Source organism: Aulostomus chinensis, chromosome 10 (genome assembly GCF_037954235.1).
Source record: "Aulostomus chinensis isolate RoL2024-O1b breed Wild chromosome 10, RoL_Achi_v1.0, whole genome shotgun sequence".
In the NCBI taxonomy this organism is placed as follows: Eukaryota; Metazoa; Chordata; class Actinopteri; order Syngnathiformes; family Aulostomidae; genus Aulostomus; species Aulostomus chinensis.
The window spans coordinates 22,064,045-22,083,523 of NC_141329.1; the positions used below are offsets into that span (position 1 = coordinate 22,064,045).

A 19,479-nucleotide genomic window follows, 5' to 3' on the forward strand; every position below is an offset into this window, starting at 1 on the left:
ATAAAAGCCAGACATCACGAGTGGCTTTGCAACTTTCCACTGTTCCGAGAATCTGGAGAGATCTGCAGGATGTCTGACCCTTCCAGTTACTGTGCTTCACGTCTGAGAGCGTCAGAAGGACAAATGGGGAGCTCTTGCCTTATTTGGGAATACTTTGAGTAATCCCACAGAGGTTATGTACCAATGTATCAGCTTTGTAGGCACAAGCGGAACACTTTCACGGCCGTAACACATCAACAGATTGACTGCAGCACTACAAGACATATTAGGCACAGTCTACCACACTCAAGGCTAAAGCTAGTGTTTTGGAATGATACCTTCTAACTTAGCATATTTTAAAACAAATACACATTGTGTGACGACTCGGTCATTAATTTTCACTGGACTTCTCTGGACCAAATGAGATATAGAACTGAAATATGACACATCTTTTTTCAGTTTCAGATACAGGGGTGTTAGCTGAAAGTCTTAACTTTCAAGACAAATAACAAAATTGAACTGAAACGTAAATAGAAAATCTGCTCTGCTTTCAGAAGATATATCCTGTTTACTTTCACTGGACATCCACTAAATAGCTAACTGATCTCCTTCAGACTGGACTGTAACTTAAGGCCTGAGCTCTCACATAAACCTACTGTTATTTTTCTCATTTTCTCTCAAACCATTGGTCGTAAACTGCCTAAAGCTGGGCTTGAGTGCATTTGTGTGTATGTTTGTTTTCCAAATTTTTTTTAAACCCTGAAATTTAAACAGACTCCAGGGGAATCTTTTGCCCCCCCCACCCCCCCACCCCCCCAAAAATAAATAAATGAAGGGTTTTTCTAATGTGTGTGTTTGGCTTGGTTTTCCTGCAGTCTGTAAATTTCACAATATTAGATTCTTTTTTAGGCTTTTCAACATTATGAATGTTGAAGAAATAATGCAAACAAACTCAGAGGACAGTCAGATGACCACTGATGATTTGAGTTGTCCTCATCTTGCAAAGGTTGCATAGACATTAGATGATTCTTGGCAAGTTATGGTCTCCAGAGGAAGAAGTGACATTTGAATTCATGCTGTTAAATCCCAGAATAAGCTGACCAAGATGCTTTGCAGAGGTGGTTTGAGGATATGCTTAGCAGCTATCAGCCTCACTGAAGTATTTCAGTCATGCAATGCAAGTTTAAATGTACATTTTCACTATATTATATGTATGTGTAAGGATTTCACGAAAAAAAAGAAGTGAAAATGAGCATGAACCAGATTTTGCCAACTGCAAGTGTTTATTTACAGAATTTGTGAGAAAAGTTCAAGTTCAACTGTCCAGAATAAGATGCCTTGATGTTTTGAATGCAGTAAGTCTATACAACATCACGAATCCACATCTTCTTTTATTGTTTTGATTGAAAGATAGCAATCCTAGTTATAGTTGAGTCTGGTATGCCTCAGCCTTATTAAAATGTCCTGGATATATCAAAAGTTTGATAAGATATTGTTGATTGTCACTAAAACATTGTGGGTGGATCAATAAGGCAATAAAATGTAAGAGACACAAAGATTTTCCACCTCATAATAGTGAGAATAAAAACAAACTCAAACAATGCACTTGACACTCAGACACAAACTTTTTGGTGGAAAGACAATAAAATGAATAAATAATGTGATGCAAATGAAATACATTTCCTTCCATTATTTTCATGTCTGTCCCATCACTTTCCACTGTGCCCTACCCAGTAAGCAGGAACACCATTAATACAATCTTTCAGAAAGTAATTACTTTCTTCCTGATCACTAGAATTTCATGAGGAAAAGTAGACCTTGAGAGGTCAATCTTTACCTATTTGAAGGAAACATGGAAATATATCACCCTCTCTTCCTGCTGAATATGTATTAAATTAGATTTTATACAAACAATACAGTGGAGTCCTTTGACCAAATGCCAATATATTGTCATTTTTAAGACACATGAAACGTCTTATACCGTGCTCATTTATTTCCAGGTTTTAGGATTCATTCATAGATCCATCCATCCATCACTCATTTTCTGTACCACTTATCCGTTAAGGGTCGCGGGGGACATCCAGAGATATTATGGTTAAAAAATTCTCCTCACTGTTGTAGCTGTTTGTATTTGAATATGTTCAAAACTGATTATTGGTTTTAAAATAAATCTGAAACTAAGTACTTTTGATTTCCATGGATTTTTTTATTGCAAATTCATGATATTGTGTTTTTATATTTGCATGCATTTTAAAATGCTGTTTTATTCTCATCATCCTTGATCCACTGAAGGTAGTTGAACAATGATTTCATGGAATGAAGAATTAATGAATAAATTAAAAGAATGAAAATAACTTCTAATCTCACCGTATGCATATCTACTTCACTGAGTTTGGAAACAGGATTGACCACTTAGATATTATCAATTACATCTGCATTGTCATGTTAACACTCAAATTGTATTAAACAAAACAAACTTGACCTTTTTTATCATTTTAAAACCTTAGATTTGATTCTAATGTATGCTATACCTTTTTGTATTAATTAGAGTGGTTTGATGGAATGATATAGTTCAGAACAAACATAATATTCGGATGTGTCAGTTTCCAAACTCCCTAATGAATCCACTTGTCTTTTTACACTTGTTATCTCATATTTACATTGTAATAACCATACTGTGACAATAGAAGCCTTGCCTATACATATACTGTATAGTCCTGTGTTTATGCTAGTGCTTGTCATATTTTTTCCACTTTGTGATGTTATACACTTTCTCATATCTTAAGAAGATGTCAGTGCTTTTCTTGCAGTTTTGCTCAGATCTTCAGAGTTAGTCTTAGGTTGGATGTGAAGGATATACCTCTTTTCACCAGGTACGAGACAACGTAAACAACACTGTATATGTACACCAGAAAAGTGTGGGTATAAAAAGCATTTGAACTGGGTTTAATTACCGTATTTGCCGCACTATAAGGCGGATTATAAGGCGCACCCTCAATGAATGGCCTATTTTAAAACTGCAAAGCAGCTGGAGTACGGTATGTGATCATGAGATCACATCCATCTTTCCAGGCTTTAGGTTATATGCTTGTGTCCACACTTACAGTGGTTTGGGCCAGTAGGTGTCTTTTGAGGAGATAGTGGTGTGGTGTAGGTGTGACAGTAGTGAGACTGTCCATTCAAAACAACAATGGGTGTTCCTGAAGAGGTTAGCATTGATGCTAGCATCAGTTATATTAGAACTGGAGAGTATTTCATCTTTTAAAAAGGTGTAAAGATTGCCATTGAAGGTTATTTTTGTAAACTGATGATTGTGCTCTCCTACCAACTGCTTTCAGCTTGTACACGAGTTTCTTGATTTGATTGGTTGAAGTTAGCCCATAATAGATGGTGATAGCAGAATGGTTTCTCCAAGCATCTGTCTAGTATTTCTTGAAAGTGTCCGATCTTTTTCCCAAACAGTTTCAATGGAGGACCCCCCCATTTGTTTTTTTAATCTACATTCTGGACCTCTGCTCCATAAGCTGTCTTTAATGCGCTAATAGAATATAGTGAAACTCCTTTTCATGCCACTGTTCAAACAATCCATTTAAAATCAACATGTAGCAAAATATGTTACATGTTGCGCCATGTGAGGCAATGATGTTGGTCTTATCTTGTGGTTTTTTGGATGGAAGTGAAAAAGTATAAAGTGTGATATCAGGGGTTGTCTCTTCTGTACACACACCCAGACATCCAATCTCTCTTTCCATTTAAATCTGTTACCATGGTGATACAAGGTTCAGAATCTATGGCCCTGAGGCTTGTTCAGGCCAGTGTCAAACGTGGTAATGTATGGCAAGAGTCAAATATCCCCCCTGCTGCCTGTCTGTAGTATCCTTTCTTAAATATACTGAGAGCACCCGATTACCAGAAGAAGAGTTGCTGGTAGTTTTTCACTACACTTCCTTCCTGTGACATAACGGTGGCCGACATGGCCAAAATCGCCTTTCAGGTGTGATAATTTCCATCCATCCATCCAGTGTCTTCTGCTTATTCCTACATTAAGGGTCGCGGGGGGGCTGGAACCTATCCCAGCGTCAGCGGGCGAGAGGCGGGGTTCACCCTGGACAGGTCACCAGTCCATCGCGGGTCCAACACATAGAGACAGACAACCATTCACACCCACAGTCAGTTTAGAGTATCAATCAGCCTCGTCCCCTCTTGATGTTTTTGGACTGTGGGAGGAAGCTGGAGTACCAGAGAGAACCCACACAGGTACAAGGAGAACATGCAAACTCCACACAGAAAGATCCCGTGCCTGAGCCGAGACTCGAACCCGGAACCTTCTTTCTGTGAGGCAACAGTGCTAACCACTGCACCCCCGTGCAGCCGTGTGATAATTTATTTTATGGTGATGGTATAAAACACAACTGAGAAATTGTTGTCAAAATTCAGTCAAACCAACAGAGGCAGCAAGGTTTCTAAAATCTTTTGGAAATTGCAAGAGAATTTGTGAATTCAGCCATGATTTGTACAGCTCTCTGGTAGAAATTATGTTTCCAGGTCATATTGCATGGTGTAGATAATTATATTGCCAACCTACTGTGACATTAAATTAGCAATCAGCAAATTTAGATTAAAACTGGCCTGAAAGAACTCTTAACAGCAACATGAGACTTACTAGTTTAAAGTTCCACTACATAATCACTGCATCACTATATTTTCTTTTTGCATTTGATTTATTCATGAGGGGAAACAAAGCAATCAGATGAGGAAATCTCCCAAGTGGTACAGTAGATTTATGTGTATTTTCTGCATCATAGAGTGGTTGGAAGTGCTTTGGTTTCATTCAGTCCCACCCAGCTGATTACTCTAGGGTGTTTGCATTAGTTTCTGTCAGAAACTCCAACTCGTGTGTGCTTTAGGATACCCACATCTATGTCCTCTGCCACCACGTATCGGGCTTCAAAAGCCTTTTGCTTTCACTGCCTTTTCATTCTCTAAGTGTTTGCAATTTAAATCGCTTTTATTCCATGCTAATTGCACAAACATATCCAGAGGGGAGAGAAGAGTAGGCTTACCACATAGACAAACCAACAAAACACCTGGTTTTCTGCAAGGGTGTCATTTGGTTACCACAAGTTTATACATGTCCTGCCTGGATTATACAAAGCAGACACTTTGGGTGACTTAATCAGGCTGGCTCTGCCCCACAGATTCACGGCAGGTCATCCCTCGCTTTTTGTAAGTGTGAAAGCGTTAGCCCTGACATATGGAGGAGGGTTTTTGTGAGGAGTTTTCTGGCAAGCTTACACTGGTCAGCAGTGCTAGTAGATTCCTGCTGTGACCGCTGGGCTCAGCTAAACCTAAAGCTCTTAATTTAATGTGATCTCCAGTTTGTGTGTACACTCGTGTGTATGTGTGTGTGTGTGTGTGTGTGTGTGTGTGTGTGTGTGTGTGTGTGTGTGTGTGTGTTTGCACAGTCTTATTGAGTATGTGTGTTGTTATTTTCCCCAGGGCTTCAGTTGTATGTGTACTCACAAAATAATGTCACGTCAACAGCATTCACAATGGCTGACAGCCAGCTCCTTTTTTTCCTTGTCTAACAAAAAAAAATCATTCCTTAAGGGAAATTTATTTCCTCTCAGTGCAATATCATATTTCATCACGTGTATTTTGGTATCCACCTGTTTGTTTTGTCTTTGTTTCTGATTAGTGTACATATATGCACTTGCTTCTGTACCACCTCCTGAAAAAATCAATTCTGGTCCAGACATGACAAGAAAGATGGAAATAAGATGCTGCTACATTAAATCGTGTATCGATTTTTATGCTCTCTACTTGTAATAGTCATGTAGGAGGGTTACAATGTCTTGAGGTAAATTTCTCCAGTGTGTTTAACTGCTGTGGGGGTTGCAAAGGCAGAACACTATTTTAGGTCATATCAGTAGCTAGTAGATTGGACTTGCTAAATTTCAGGGCCATGAGAATGAAAACAAACAAGAGAGATCTGGTTTCAGTGGCCATTTTCTCACTCTTTTAGCATGCCATCTATTCTGTTCTCCACTAGGCGCTTTATGAATGTTTGCATAATGAAATGTGCATTAAATGGTTAAAGCATGTTTTAGAGGTCACATTTGCAGATGGTTCTCTCTGCTTGAGCTAAATCTGATTAAGGCCTGTGAAGTGGATCCTTTTTTGGTTGAATTGTCCAGTCTCCTAGTTCATATGCTGTATAGATGGGTATCTGGCATGAACAGCCCATTTCCTGTTCCATTCTCAAAGCCTTCTGGGACTCTCTCTGAGTCTTGGGACTGGTAACAGTGGAGCTTGACTTGTATTTGCTGGTGAAGCATAAAAAGGAAGGGAAATGCAAACCGCATCTAGCCAGGGCTGTCTGTTACAGTGCCAAATCCATTATGCTATTGATGATTTACAGTGAACCTATGCTCACCGTGAGAATAATAATTTCTCAGAAGCCCTATTGATAATGCACTGTCCTTACTGACCATGTCGACATTGTTCCCTCATGATTACAATGTCATATGCCACTTTATGACCTGAAATAATCTATTGACATGAATTTTAAATGACATGTGGCAAGTGACAGGGGAAAATGTAGTTAGACTTCCACCTAGTGGCAATTTGATCATACACCCCAGACCAGGAGTACATTACACATTTTTTTTTAACAATGCCTTCTATGTGTCTTTTTGATCCTTTAAGGAGGGGAAGAAAAAATTTGATAAGGAAACTGAGAAGTACTACTCCACGCTTGAGAGACATCTCAACTTGTCATCCAAAAAGAAGGAAGCATATCTGCAGGAGGTAAAACCCAACAGTTTTTTTGAATAACGCTATTATATGATCAGTATTGTGTCTCCTAAAAACAAAACCATTGTTTGCACCCTTCGTCACTCAATTACCACCTACTCTAAGCACACTGTCTCCAAGTGACAATGTAAGCATTTACTCTGTCCACATAGTGATCTCTCAGACTGACCTCTCTTTGTTAACCCTGGTATGTTTGCTCATTCTTAGGCTGACACGCAGATTGATAAGGAGAGACAACTCTTCTATGATGCTTCCCTCGAATACGTTTTCAAAATACAAGAAGTGCAAGAGAAGAAGAAATTTGAGTTCGTTGAGCCGGTAAGAGAAGTAATAGCTGACATATGTCTGTGCTGCAGTAACTGCTTTACTTTTGTCTATATGTAAGGTTAAAGACTAGTTGAAGTATCATATAGTCAAAATAGAATTTGTAATTACAGTGTACGTAAACAGCGATGCTTTTAAAGGCTTCCCCTAAGTCAAAACAGCCACAATAATAGATCACTCACAGGTATTCATATCTGCAATCATATATTTCACACATTTGTCATCTTCATCACAAGTTTACTGTAACATAGCCAATCCATTTGGGAAAGCCATTGCATAAAATTGGATAAAGTGGTCGTCATCAAACATAAAAATAGTGCAAAGTGCAAGTGCAAATCAAAGCCTCCATAAAAGCCCCCACCTAGCAGATTTGTGGAGTCAATTCTAACATCTTTAGTGGAGAAGCTCCCAGGAAACATTAAGTTCTCTAGGTGTTAAACGTCTGGGAACGTGAGTTGGGAGCAAAGAGGCTGTTTTAAAAGCCCTCACTCCCATTTGTTTATATCTACTGGCAGCTCATTTAGAAACCAGGCCAATAATGTAAATCTCCAGGCCCCAGGTAGTGGAAAAATGACAAGACTCAACCTTGCCTGTGATGAATCTGGGCACAGATAAGATGGTTCACCCTTGAACATTTGATATACCAAATCTCATCTCAGAAATCAAATCAGTGGTTTTGTCTAAGGATTTCACTGAGAGCAACTCTGCGCGATCTACTATGATAGAGATGGAATCAGTTTTTTTCTTACAGCAGCACTTCTTCCACAATGGTCAAAGATGTCACTGGGGTATATCAAAAAAATAAGATCAATATCTGTCAGGAAAAAGAAACACAACTTTTTGAAACTTTTCTTTTGTCCAATTTATGTGTAATTTTCAGTGTAGCCTGAAAATATTCTTAAACATTCTTATGTAGTTAGTTAGAAAGTTTCTAGTATGTGACAGACTTGTTTTTAGTCTTTTAGTTGCACAACAAACAAATGTTTTCATCATTGATGAATCTGCTGACTATTTTCAGAAATATTCATCTATGAAATGTAAAGAAAATTTGAAAAATGCTCATCACAATTTCCAAGAGAGCAAAGCGATGTGCTCAAACTGCAGTTAGTGGACTATGACAAATCTCTCATTCACATACACTGATGGAGAGGCTGCTATTCAAGGTTCTGACCTGCTAAAAAATTCACTGTTGAGGGGTTCTGTGTTTGACTGTAAAGGAGCTAAGGATCAAGCTCCAGGATTCAGGTTTCAATATCACTTTTTAAATGTGCTGATGTGATTTGATAACAAATGTTTTTGAAATCTGTAAATAATTCTTAAACACTTATTCCTCTCCAGCTCCTGGCCTTTCTTCAGGGTTTGTTTACGTTCTACCATGAGGGATATGAGCTGGCTCATGAATTTGAGCCATACAAACAGCAGCTCCAGTTCAACCTACAGAACGTGAGTCTCAGCACCTCAAGGGTTGTACACAAAGCCAGCCAGCTACCTAATCAGATTCTGCAGCTTATCATACCATAATATAACAAGCGGAGTCTTCACAAATGGATAGTTGTGTGATTAAATGAGATTCATGCTGCACAGACGATCAATATTTTCAGTGTGTTGCGTTGCTTTGCAGGCAGTTACCACAGGTCATTTAAGGGTACTATGTCAGAAAAGAGTTAAGAGTTGAGAGTAAAACTAGACCGGCTGCCATGCACCCTCCTTCCATCAACATGACCTCACTGCTAGGAGCCCGAGGGGCCAAATTTCTTTCCGACCCAAAATGTCAGTGCCATTGCACTGGCAATTTTCACTCCATAACCCTCCCTCCATGTTGTCAGATGCTGGGACCTCTAACGAACACAGGGCTCTCTCAGCAACTCTCCAGTGGAGGTTTTGGGACAGCCTCATTCTGATGTTTATAACTAGAGAAAAGAAGATTACTTAGAGCATGAACTGTCATAATTTAGGATCTCTTTTTCAGTATATGCTTCATGATTTAGAATTAGATGCTGTGTCTGTCTTCCCTCATACCTGTTAATTATTCTTTCCACAGTTGTGTTCTTTTCGGGGCAGATGTGATAAATCTGTCTTCTTTTTTTTTAATGTCACAATCTGCTCCAAGGCAATGCAATGACAAACTCTGCATTTTCAACACAGACACGAAACAACTTTGTGAGCACCAAGCAGGAAGTGGAGAAGCTGATGAAGAGGATAAGGTCAGCAGATCAGGACTATAAACCCCCTGGCCAGTGGACGATGGAGGGCTTCCTGTACATCCAAGAGAAACGTGAGTCTTTGAGCTGGGCTCTCAGCCAGCCAGCATCTACCATGTCAACTCCTCCCCCTGACACACTCATAAGTGAAGGGTTTTACATCTCTCACCATAAACATGTCTTGAGTTCTCCCAGGCATCTACACAGGAGATCCTCTCTTACAGAGCTCATAATTCATCCTGTTTACCCATTCACTTTGATGTGCTCTGAACTGGGGGGGGGGGGGGGGGGGGTACCAGAAATGGTAGATTTTTATCAGCAACAATAAACAGTGTTTGATTTATCAGAATTTAATTGCAAATTCATTTCAGAAGTCTTTCCAGAAAACTCTGTGATTCAGAGGCAAGTATTTTGGCTCAACTTCTTTTCGTCTTTATTTGTTTGTTTTAGGTCCCCTGGGATGCACATGGACACGTCACTATTGCACGTACGAGAAAGGGAGCAAGACTTTCAGCATGAGCAACACTGAAAACAAGTCTGCTGGGAAGCAGGTAGTTTAGTTTTAGTTTAGTTTAGTTTAGTTTGTAAGATACAGACTGACGACAGTAGTGCAAATGGGGCGTTGAGAAAACAAAGAGTTTGCCTGCTTAAGGCAGAAAGAGTAGTTCAAAGATAACAAAATCCACAAATAACAAGAAAGGGCTATAAAAAGTAATGAAAATAAATAAACAGAATGATGTTCTCTCTTGCTTTGTACATGATCAACCAAACAGATTTACTTCTAAATTAGTGGATTCCTCATGGGATGTTATGCAGATCAAATGATCAGCTGGTAATTACCTCATTGTTAATATTTCGTATTTAAGTTCATCTCAGGTTTTTGAATGACACCTTCTAAGTGGATAATCTTATTACTCATTTGAGATGACAATTTATTTAATTTAAAAGCATTTGAAATTGCACATTCAGAATTATGCTTTCATAAGTTAATTGCTTTCTTTTTTCACATCAGTTCATGTGTTGTGTGTTTGTTTATAGAATGGTCTTGTCCTGAACCAACCAGAGATGTTCAAGCTCAAATCCTGCATCAGGAGGAAGACAGACTCGATTGACAAGCGTTTCTGTTTCGATATCGAAGTGGTGGAGAGGTCTGTGACACGAATGATTATCTTCATCCTAAAAATGCTTCATCACTTACATGGACAGAAAGCATGCTCAAAATTGAGAGAGTATTTTGAATAGTATATTTACAGAATGGTAACTGCTATAACCACGCTCTTTGGCATTTGTTTTCACAAGAAATGATGTCCTTAATCATTGTTCGATATTGGCTTTCTTTAGGTAATTGACAGCTCTTTTGATATGTTATCAGTCAGTACAAAATATTGACAGATACATTCCTTACATATTGCAAATACAATGTCTACTAATTTACTATAACTCATTTATATGAGTTTATCATTATACGAGTTTATAATTTTTAAATAATAAACTGTTCTTATTAGTTAGCTCTCTGTCAAAGCAGAAATAATCACACAGTAATATCCTAAGTATTAGTACAACTAACTTCGTAATAGAGAGATGAAGTGCATTTTTTTCTCAGGCATTCTGTGTTCTATCAAACCCAACTGATCCTGACAATTAGCCCAAAGTGTCATGGGAGTACACATTTGAACATGCAAGAGTTGTTCAGGTTTGATTAACATCTTCAAAGACACCCTGTTCAACCGTGTTAGATGTTTTCAGCTCTGTTTGTGTCTTGCATGTCCCTCAAGTTCCTCTTAGTCTCCTGTTTTTTTAAACAACGTTGATGTTTACTCTACGTCTTGAACCCATTCCGTCCTTTCTGTGTTCATGTCACTGTAGAAATGACATCTATCGTGGAACTCTTTTCAGACCACTTCAGTTTTTCTGTAAAGTCCGGTATGTGAACTGACCAGTCCTGCCGTTTCAGTGCAGTTGCATGTGCTGCATGAGTGCTGCTAATCATATCTTCACTCAATCTCAAATTCTACTGATGAAATACTGTTGCCTCTGAACACCTCACAAAATCAGACATCACTCTGTTAATATGGGCTAAATGTCATCACTCAAATTATATTTTGGTTAATTTTGTTCTGAGAATCATCTGATCTTTTCATTTATTTAAAATTCCATAATTTCAGGGGACACTAATAACTGATGTGTATTGATTGTTTGACTGAGGAATTAGGTGAGGGATGGTCCAATAATGAAACGCCTCAAGTTAGCTGCCCATGAATTAATAGCGTCTGAATTAGCCAGGTATAAGTTATGACATCTTGATAATGGCACATAGTTGTAAATGTATTTCAGTATATTGAGTTCGGTAATTATTTTGCAGCGTAGTCAGACACCAGCGCAGGCCACTCTTAGTGACTCTTGCTTCGCTTAACTGTATTTATTTGAAGGACCACACATTCATCATAAAGGACGATTCCCCAAGGTGTTGTTCCAACTACAAGGACAATATGGGTCATGCTCCAGTCAGTTCAACCATTCATCCTCATTATACTAAACATGCTGTTACACCTTTAACCCAACCAGAATAAGGCCACACTTTTCATAGCCTTGTTTGTGAAAGGTCTGTTCACCCAAATCACACATCCAATATGTGGGTATTTTTATTTCAGTTGCCCAGATCTTGTGATATCTGGCTTTAGAATCTTTGCGTCCACACTAACATGGATGGAAAAGGATGGATTTTCATACTAGCAATGGCAAAGAGTAATTTTATGGAACTCTACAACACCTTTGTTTTCTATAAAATGGTTATACCTGTTACTCTTTATAATCTGCAAACTCCGTCTTTCTTCAGTCACTAGAGTAACAGGTTTTCTGAAAAGAAATCTTCCTTCTCAGTGTGTTAAATCTAAGTGTACATCTTCTACATCTTTTGAGTATCTCAGATTGAGTTTGATTCACTTTTATTGAATCAGGTTGTATAACAGAGACAGGTATCTCAAAAGCTGGGTGAAAGAATCCAACACCATACCTATGGATGGATACCATAAGAAGTAAATGATTTGGTTGAAACAAATCTTTCATTGCAATACATGCAACTCTCATGGCTCCAGTACTAACTATCACCACTGGGTGGGGTGTAGTTTTTGATTTTCCAGTATCATCTGATGATGATGGATCATGAGGTTACTACCATTTTTAGCAGTGGTACGAGTTAGAGCTCAATCGATATATTGGCCGACATTGACATGAATCAGTGTATATGTTGTTGAATTTGTGCCGATATGTTTTATTGTTTCTGTTTTACTGAAAATACATGTATATTTTTAAAGACACGTTGGATCATTTACCATTATTATTTCAGTGCACTGATACATTTCGGACAATAGTGTATTTTTAAAGTGAAGATATCTCACCTCCATGACATTTCTTTGGCATAATATTTTGATTGAGCTACATTTTAGGGATTGCTGCAAAAAGAATATTGTATATACAACATCCTGCCCAAAATATTCTCATAAATATTTGATAACCACATTTGAGATTCTAATTTGAATATTGGCTCATTTATCAATTTCGATTTTTTTTCCCCATAACATCGGTTCCAGCATCAGCACCAAAAATGCTGCTTTGGTCGGGCTCTAATAATAGATCAGATGGTACACCAGTTTCAAGCTTTGTAGTACACAATGTGGGGAGTGAGTCTGTTAAATAAAGGGACCTGCTGTGCTTTTGAATATAGCAGAGATTAACATGTATGCATGTTGGGTGCAAAAAATAATCACTTTAAATATTAAGCACTTGTTTAATTTAATTGGGAGGGGAATGTGATCCATTGAGGTCCAATGGAGGGCACGGTTGAAGTCAAGCATTTGCACATGAGCTATTTTAGTCACACTACTCCTTTTATAGTGGTCTCAGTCAGTGTAAACATGGCTTGTTCAGGGGCCCCAAGGCAATGAGATCATACTGAGACCAGCTTTTCTCTGAAAACTTTCCAGGCATGGCGTTATGACACTGCAGGCTCTGTCAGAGTCCAACAGAAGATTGTGGCTGGAGGCCATGGATGGCAAGGAGCCGGTGAGGAACTCTGCCTGCTCCTCTTTGAAATATTCATTGTTTGTTGGCTCCTGCTTGACCAGGATGTTTCTTTATTTGTAAGACAAGAAAACAATTCCAGAACTCAATTATTTACCACTAGCACCCTCTCCTGGTTGGTTCAGTATAGGTATTGCAACACATTTAAACAAACAAACCAAAAAAAACTTCACATCCACCTGTTTTAATAATAATAATGGACTGCTTACATAAGCCGTAGGAGCTCTTGTGAAAAAACTGCAATATTGTTTATCTACTTCATTTATTGTGAAAGAAAGTATTTCATAGTTTAATGATATTTTTTGAATATTGTCCAGATTTATAACCTGCCTGCCATCTTGAGCAAAAAGGAAGAGAGTAAGTGTGTTATTTTTCCAATCCCCCAAATGTCTTTTTTATAATTGTAAAGCATGTAGTCAGTTGTCTGAGAATGTGAGTAAAATCTCTACACAAATCAACACATCAAAGACATAATTTGTTACCTATGGCTACAGCATCGCTGTTCATTAACACAATTACTTGACATACACCCACTCAGCTGACATAGCAGAGCCTTACAGCACAGAGGTTGCATCTTATTAGTCAGAGCACAAGCATAGGGGAGAGCTTATTATTCCTACATGATGCCTGGTTAACTCAGACAGCAATTGATGTGTCAACCCTATTCTCGCGTTGTGTTCCAGCATTTATTAATGAGGCAGGCTTTAACTTTGTGAAGAAATGCATTGACCTGGTGGAGACGAGAGGTGAGACATTTTAATCTCTAAGCTTTCATCTGTCAAATGACTTGAATGCAGTCTAGCTATGATTATGAATAATAATGTATTTCATTTAGAATAAGGCTATAAAGCTACACTGCTGCATTGACATGAGTCTGAAAAGAAAATCCTTGGTTCTTTTTAAGAGTCTTACTGTTCCTTCTTGATTGCCTTGTAGGTTTAAATACAATGGGGCTGTACAGGATCGGAGGGGTCAACTCGAAAGTACAGAAGCTGATGACAACTGTCTTTTGTAAGTTACCTGAAAAGAAAGCAGTATTTGCTTTCAGGACACAAGGAGAAATTGATAACCACCACGTTAAAACAACAAGCAAACAATTCTCCAGTTTCTTGGTGCCTGGGTGATGTTTTTTCAATAAAATTTAGAGATTTTGAAGTCTTTGAAAGCTCATTTCATGAACAGCCCCGTATGACCTTACACAATGAGGAAAGAGTTCCTCCCTGTGGTGTGAGCGTGTAACAGCCTCTGTGCCTCATATTATTTTGCTATTACAGTATGAGCTGAACCTGGATCATCCTGTTGAAACACATTTAGGAAAATTCTCACTTACTTTCCCTGCAATAAAATTTATCTCTGGTTCTGCTATTGCTCAAGAAAATGTGTATTGTTTAACCAGCCCATCAGGTTGTGCATGGTTGTTTCAGCTTCTTAAAACAGTTCACTGCTTAAATGGTTAAATTGAAATGTGTTTCCAAAAGCACCCAAGGCACCTGTGGATATGGACCTGGATCCAGAGACATGGGACAACAAAACAATTACCAGCGGTCTGAAGAATTATCTCAGGTCAGCTCGACCCACCAGCTGTGTGTCCTTAGCTGTCAGGAATCATTATTACTTTCATAATGGCTCTTTGAAACCTCCCTGGTGTTAGTCATGCATTCAGCTCTGCCAGTGACTCACAAAGGAAGGTGGCTGCATTTATAAAGATGTATTTCACTTACAGGAAAAAAAAAATGACAACCAATCCCTTTATTCCCCAGGTGTCTCTCGGAGCCTCTCATGACTTTCAAGCTCCACAAAGATTTCATCATGGCTGTCAGTAAGTGGAATGAAAGTTGCTAACATTAGAATAGATATTTTAGCAAAAGATCAATTTCCTTTTATTATTCTACTTAAAAGGGACAACAAAGCATTGTCAAGCTTAAAACACACATCAAGAATGCAAATCTATTGCTTTGAGTGTTAATGGACAGATTGAATGTGTGCAGAATGCCCCAGAATGCAGCAAATTAGAAATTGTTCAACCTCACCTAACATTTTATGATTTGAAAGTGCTTCATTTTGATCCAATTAAATTTGTTCTCTCTTTGAATGGAATTTAATTTCTAAATTGAGTTCTCTTTTAATGTATTTTTTTATTGTAATTTTACAAATTGAAAAAAATAAACACAAGTTAACATCTAGTTGTCCATTTCAAGCTTAATGTCTGACATTACCATACAATCATAGGTATAAAATGTGTTTTTACCAGTACAACAGTACCTGTTCTTCTGTAACATTAATATTCCTTTGAAATTCAAAGTAAACGTAAATCACCTTGCCATTTCTTGTGCTAATATACAGTATTACCCTCTTGCTCATTTTATGCCCATTTTTTTCTCTTCAGAGTCAGATGACCAGAACTACAGGGTGTGTGCTGTCCATGCCTTGGTTCATAAGCTGCCTGAGAGGAACAAGGAAATGCTCGAACTGCTCATAAAACACCTCGTCATGTATGTGTTTTGTTAGGAATCTGGGAAACCTACTCAACCTTACTTGAATTCTCATTCAGGCAATCCCTGTGTCCTCGTTCTGCAGAGTTTCTACACAAAACAAATTCAACCTAATGACAGTGTCCAACTTGGGGGTTATCTTTGGGCCCACCTTGATGCGGTCACAAGAGGAGACTGTGGCAGCAATGATGAACATCAAGTTCCAGAATATTGTGGTGGAAATACTTATTGAGAACTTCAATAAAGTGAGTGCTAGGGTACAATATTTGAATGTTAGACTAAACAATAATGAACATTGCCATGCAAGAAGTTGAGTAATATGAAAAGTATCTGCTAGTGTATTACAAGTAATTTCATTTTGCGCTTTTATATTGTATACTGATTTATTTTTTAGAAAATTTAATTGAATTGAAATTGAACTGTTAACTTCATGAATCCTAGTTTAAAGCAGAGCTATAATAACCTCAGTATTGCCAAACCGATGGTTTGATGGTGGACAAAAATATTAAATCTGACAATGCAGATTGGCACAATGTCCAAGTCAGTTCTGGGTAGGACGAATCATAAAATATTGCCTGCATCTGTAGATCTTCCATCAACCTCCAGACCCCAATGTGCCCCTGCCCCAACCCCAGAGCCGCCCTGGCTCTCGCAGGAGCAGAGCCATGTGTATGTCCAGTGGATCCAGGAAAACCCGCAGCCTCTACACCCCAAAACTATGCCTGGCAGATGCAGAAAGTGAGTACCAAATGAGTGAAGATTGACTTTTTTTTCCTTGCCAAAACACATCATCTATCCAGTCTTATCCATGTTCTGGAAGATTGCCTTGTACGATTTATTTTTTTTTTGCATTTAATATTCTATATGTTTGTCAAACAGCAACTGTCTCTAAGTAATAAATTGACTACAGTCACATCTTCCCTCTGTTGATTTTAATGAGGGCTTTGTATGCCTTTTCTCTGGTCCCTGCATAGGTGACACTTTCAGTAGCAGTCCAAGCAGCACCCCCATGGGCAGCATGGAGTCTCTGTCCTCCCACTCCTCTGAGCAGAACAGCTCCTCCAAAACTGCCTCATCTGCTCAAGTCAAGAACAAGTTGCTCCTGGAACTTCAGCAGACACCGTCACAGCTCTCTAATGGTCCCAGGAGTACAGTGTGTGTTAGCAGCCCAGAGTCTAGCTCCAGAGAAGACACAGGGCGTACGGATGGGGAGTCAGAGGATGCTGTCAGCCTTTCTTCAGTCAGCACTGTACCTTGGCTATCTCCAGCACCCAAAAAAGCCCCACACTGCCATACTGACCTCAGACCAGCACAGCTGAACCGCTCTGTTGCTCCCTCTCTAAAATCGCTGCTTATATCTGAAGGTTGGATCATCCTCAAATAATGACAGTTTTTTTTCTTGCCTCTCTTTAGTTCATTGATTTTGTGCAGTAATAAATTGGAAAGTAACCTCTTAACCTGGATAGTTTTATTGTCATAAATTACTTCTCCAGGACTGAATGCCTTCAAAGATATGGAATATTGATCTTCTATGGGCTCCATAGAAATTAGGTATAATTAAATATTAGTTTTGAGATATTATTTAAATGGGATATTTCTTCTTTTATTTAGTATGTTAGTAAACTTGAGGGTGATTTATGAGGAGTCAGGAGTTATTATTTGAATGTCTCCCTCCAGGGCAAAGGAACTGCTCTGGATCTGTCCAAAGTCTGTCAACACTGGAGCTCAAAGAGAGTTTAAGGCCTACTGAGCACCCAGACCTTCCTCCAAAGCATGTGATTCGCCGCAGGATGGAGGCCTCATCCAACAATGGCTACCAAAGACCTGGCTCAGTGTAAGAAATGGAAATAAGGTTCAGAATTTTACTATATATGAAATGGTCACTGATGGAGTCAAATGCAGTAAAATACTCTTCTTCCTTAATCTTACATAATGCAATCTTTTACACATCATCACTTGCCTTAAACCCAGTTCTATAATGAAGATTGATAATTGAATGATCAATAAACCAATTGTGATTATGTTTTCAATATTTTTGATAACTCATGAATTGTTACTAAATGTACAACTCAAAACAGTCACTGGCTCACGTAAGGATCTGTAGTTCAAAGTCATTACTTTGGGAAAATGTGATTAGAAAATTTCAGATATTTTAAACATTTTACAAACAGAAAGTAATTGTCTAATACTGCTGCAGTACTATTTATGAAGGCGTGCAAGTCAATAATATTATATTATTATAGTAAATATGTATTATGTATAATACTGAAGGCCAGTAAGTCAGCAACATTTTTCCCTGCATTCCTCCCTCTCAGACTTTCTCCTCTGCGTCTTCAGCCTCCTCCTTCTTCTGTTTATGAGCATTTTGAGGGCTCTAAGATCAGATGAGTATGTGTAAGGAGATTTATGTCTTTTCCCTTCTAGTGGGAGAGCTGGCTTTAATTATGCTCTGCCTGCTCTAGGGTTGATGTGACCCAGCAGCTTGTTTGACTTGTCATGTCTGCGAAGCCAGTCACACGGCCTTTCGAGTCGTTTCCTTGTTAAGCACTCTCCCTGCTTGCCCAGGGCTCTGTTGTCCCCTTGACTCTAAGGTTGTCGTGGGCAGGGTCAAGTGAAGCCTTATTATATGGTTCATCTCAGTTCAACACCTTGCTAAAGCTGAGTCCGCCTAGAGGAAGGAAACCTCCCATACTAGGTCGTTACGCCTTTCGTTTCATTATAAACAATAAGTATGCTGGCAGGGCAGAGAGAAAGTGGGTGAAAGTAGGTGTACTTTATTTGTGGTCCAAAAAGGCAGTAAGACTTTGTCTTTCAGGCTGCACTGAAAATCTATCAAAAATGATCTATAGACAGAGTCTACATCACATTAATTTTAAATAAGTGGCATTAATTCCCACTGTGTTCCCCTGCTGAAGTGGAATGAACTTTGTTTTTCATATTTTTGCAGGGTCGCTGCCAGAGCTCTTCTTTTTGAAAATGCCTCCCAACAGTCTGTTCCAGTCGGAAGGTAGTGTAAAACACATGAAACCATCTACAACAGTCTGACGTAATAATCCCACAACCTGATCCTTCAGACCTGCCTGTTTTTGTCCTCTACAGAGATGCAAAGGCCATTTATTCCTGTGAGGCAGAGCACAGCCATGAGCTCAGCTTCCCCCAGGGGGCGCAATTCACAAATGGTGAGCAGAGCCAAAACATAGAAAAAATACATTTGAAATTTGCTAAAGAAGCTCTCAAATAAGCAGGGTCTTTCCTTCCGTTGAGAGTCTGATAAGACATTTGGATAGTTTACACATGTTTGACAATGAGGGCACGCTTTGGAAGACTTGACTAATTCCCAGGGTCATGTAATGTAGAGGCATAAAATAATGCATTGCTCAAATCCAAACAGACCCAGGGTTTTTTATTGCCTCTTGCCTTCATGAAAAGATGACTTGGCACACACAACCAGTGTGAGCAGGTCACTGTAACCTAGTAATGGAAGGCAGCCGTGCCTGTTCCCAGTCAGCAGCCAAATGCAAAAACGTCAACAATCGCTCCCTACTACTTAACAGAAGACAGGGAAATTTTATTGCTGTACATGTGCT

At 38.8% G+C, this 19,479-nt stretch overlaps 1 protein-coding gene across 4 annotated transcripts in view; it reads left to right on the top strand.

Annotated features, from left to right (window-relative positions):
• Positions 1–19,479, top strand: part of arhgap42b (Rho GTPase activating protein 42b) — a 64,592-nt gene that overhangs the window by 42,688 nt on the left and 2,425 nt on the right. The window contains exons 5-24 of one of the 4 annotated variants that reach the window (XM_086216456.1): positions 6,688–6,789; positions 7,003–7,113; positions 8,458–8,562; positions 9,265–9,394; positions 9,771–9,871; positions 10,359–10,468; positions 11,187–11,243; positions 13,304–13,382; positions 13,718–13,757; positions 14,084–14,146; positions 14,337–14,411; positions 14,879–14,963; positions 15,161–15,219; positions 15,787–15,892; positions 15,978–16,137; positions 16,480–16,630; positions 16,855–17,256; positions 17,570–17,726; positions 18,840–18,899; positions 18,992–19,071. In XM_086216456.1, coding sequence (XP_086072582.1) covers positions 6,688–6,789; positions 7,003–7,113; positions 8,458–8,562; positions 9,265–9,394; positions 9,771–9,871; positions 10,359–10,468; positions 11,187–11,243; positions 13,304–13,382; positions 13,718–13,757; positions 14,084–14,146; positions 14,337–14,411; positions 14,879–14,963; positions 15,161–15,219; positions 15,787–15,892; positions 15,978–16,137; positions 16,480–16,630; positions 16,855–17,256; positions 17,570–17,726; positions 18,840–18,899; positions 18,992–19,071 — 2,233 coding nt within the window. The remainder of the gene's footprint in view (positions 1–6,687; positions 6,790–7,002; positions 7,114–8,457; positions 8,563–9,264; positions 9,395–9,770; positions 9,872–10,358; positions 10,469–11,186; positions 11,244–13,303; positions 13,383–13,717; positions 13,758–14,083; positions 14,147–14,336; positions 14,412–14,878; positions 14,964–15,160; positions 15,220–15,786; positions 15,893–15,977; positions 16,138–16,479; positions 16,631–16,854; positions 17,257–17,569; positions 17,727–18,839; positions 18,900–18,991; positions 19,072–19,479) is intronic. The other 3 variants (XM_086216457.1, XM_086216458.1, XM_086216459.1) reach the window with 3 other exon arrangements.